Here is a 1,120-nt window from a genome sequence, read left to right as displayed (position 1 = left end):
GCCGTTCTGCGTTCACGCGTGGTCGCTGGGGCCCGTGTCCTTCCCGCTCCCCGGGCCCTTGAACAGACAGCTTAGGAGTCTTTCCCGCTCCAGGCCCTGCTGTGTCGAAGGCGGGACCTACAGAGCCAGGCGGCCCCCAGGCCCAGGGCCAGCTGTTGTCATGGCTACAGAGAGCCTGGGGCCTTGGCAGGAGGGTGCCCTGGCAGTGAGCGCTCTGGGTGGGTGGCAGATTCCCCTCCCCAGCACTGAGGCTCGGGCAGCAAGGCTGGCAGCACCTGATGGGCCCTCCTTGGTCCCTGTTTCAGTCACAGTGGAGAGCCACCTGGGCATCGACACTGTGTCCCGAGCCAGCCGAGTGCTGCCCTCGGGGTCTCCGACAAGGGGGTCTGGGCCTAGCAGAACTCCCAGGCAGGTCCAGGAGGCCTTCCTGGAGGAGGGGACACTGGCTTGCAGAGTCGTGTGTGTGCGTGAGCTCTGAGGAGAGGGTGTTCTGTGACCTGTTGATGCTTCTGTGGGTGGGAGGGAAGCTCTGGGTCAAGGGGGGCCCGCGCTCCCCAGTTCTGGGACAGGAAGGCTTGTGGGGAGCCTGAGCTCACCAGTGGGGTGTGCAGCCAGCAGGCGTGAGGCAGCGGCTGGGCTCTGGGCACAGGCGGAGGTGGACTCGGGAGAGGCACAGAGGCAGGCAGCCCAGCTCCCTGACAGCGTGGGGGCCCGGGCGGTGACCTGTGGGGCCCTGTTGGGGATCAGGACCCCCTCCTCGCGCTGGCCATGCTCAGGGACAGTCAGGGAGCAGGATGTGGCCTCCAGGGTGGAAGGCGGTCGCACGGCCGGTCTGCGCTTGCAGCTTGCTGAGCTGTGTGGCCTCGTGTCATGTGGACCCGTTTCTCTCTTGTCGCGGTCACACGTGTGTCTTGTCTCCTCCGGGCCAGCTGTCAGGGCACGACAAGGTAGGGTCCGTGTGGAAGCCCCGCTGTGGCTGGTGCTGTGCGTTGCTGTGTCGTGACTGACGTTTAACGTTGCTTCGCTGGCCTGTCCGCCACCAGCTCTGGGTCTGAATCTCCACCTGAGCTGCCCCGGCGCCCAGCTCTCCCTCCCCCCAGCCCCGCGTGGCTCAGGGGCC

The 1,120-nt window shown here is 66.9% G+C and overlaps 1 protein-coding gene across 1 annotated transcript in view; it reads left to right on the top strand.

Moving 5' to 3' along the window:
* Positions 1 to 1,120, top strand: part of GRAMD4 (GRAM domain containing 4) — a 58,453-nt gene that overhangs the window by 54,541 nt on the left and 2,792 nt on the right. The window contains exons 10-11 of the mRNA XM_014533161.1: positions 94 to 218; positions 306 to 467. Of these exons, the coding sequence (XP_014388647.1) occupies positions 94 to 218; positions 306 to 467 (287 nt within the window). The remainder of the gene's footprint in view (positions 1 to 93; positions 219 to 305; positions 468 to 1,120) is intronic.

Source organism: Myotis brandtii, unplaced genomic scaffold (assembly GCF_000412655.1).
Source record: "Myotis brandtii unplaced genomic scaffold, ASM41265v1 scaffold952, whole genome shotgun sequence".
Taxonomy (NCBI): Eukaryota; Metazoa; Chordata; class Mammalia; order Chiroptera; family Vespertilionidae; genus Myotis; species Myotis brandtii.
The sequence above is the reverse complement of the archived record's forward strand: the minus strand, read 5'-3'. Positions and strand labels throughout refer to the sequence as shown.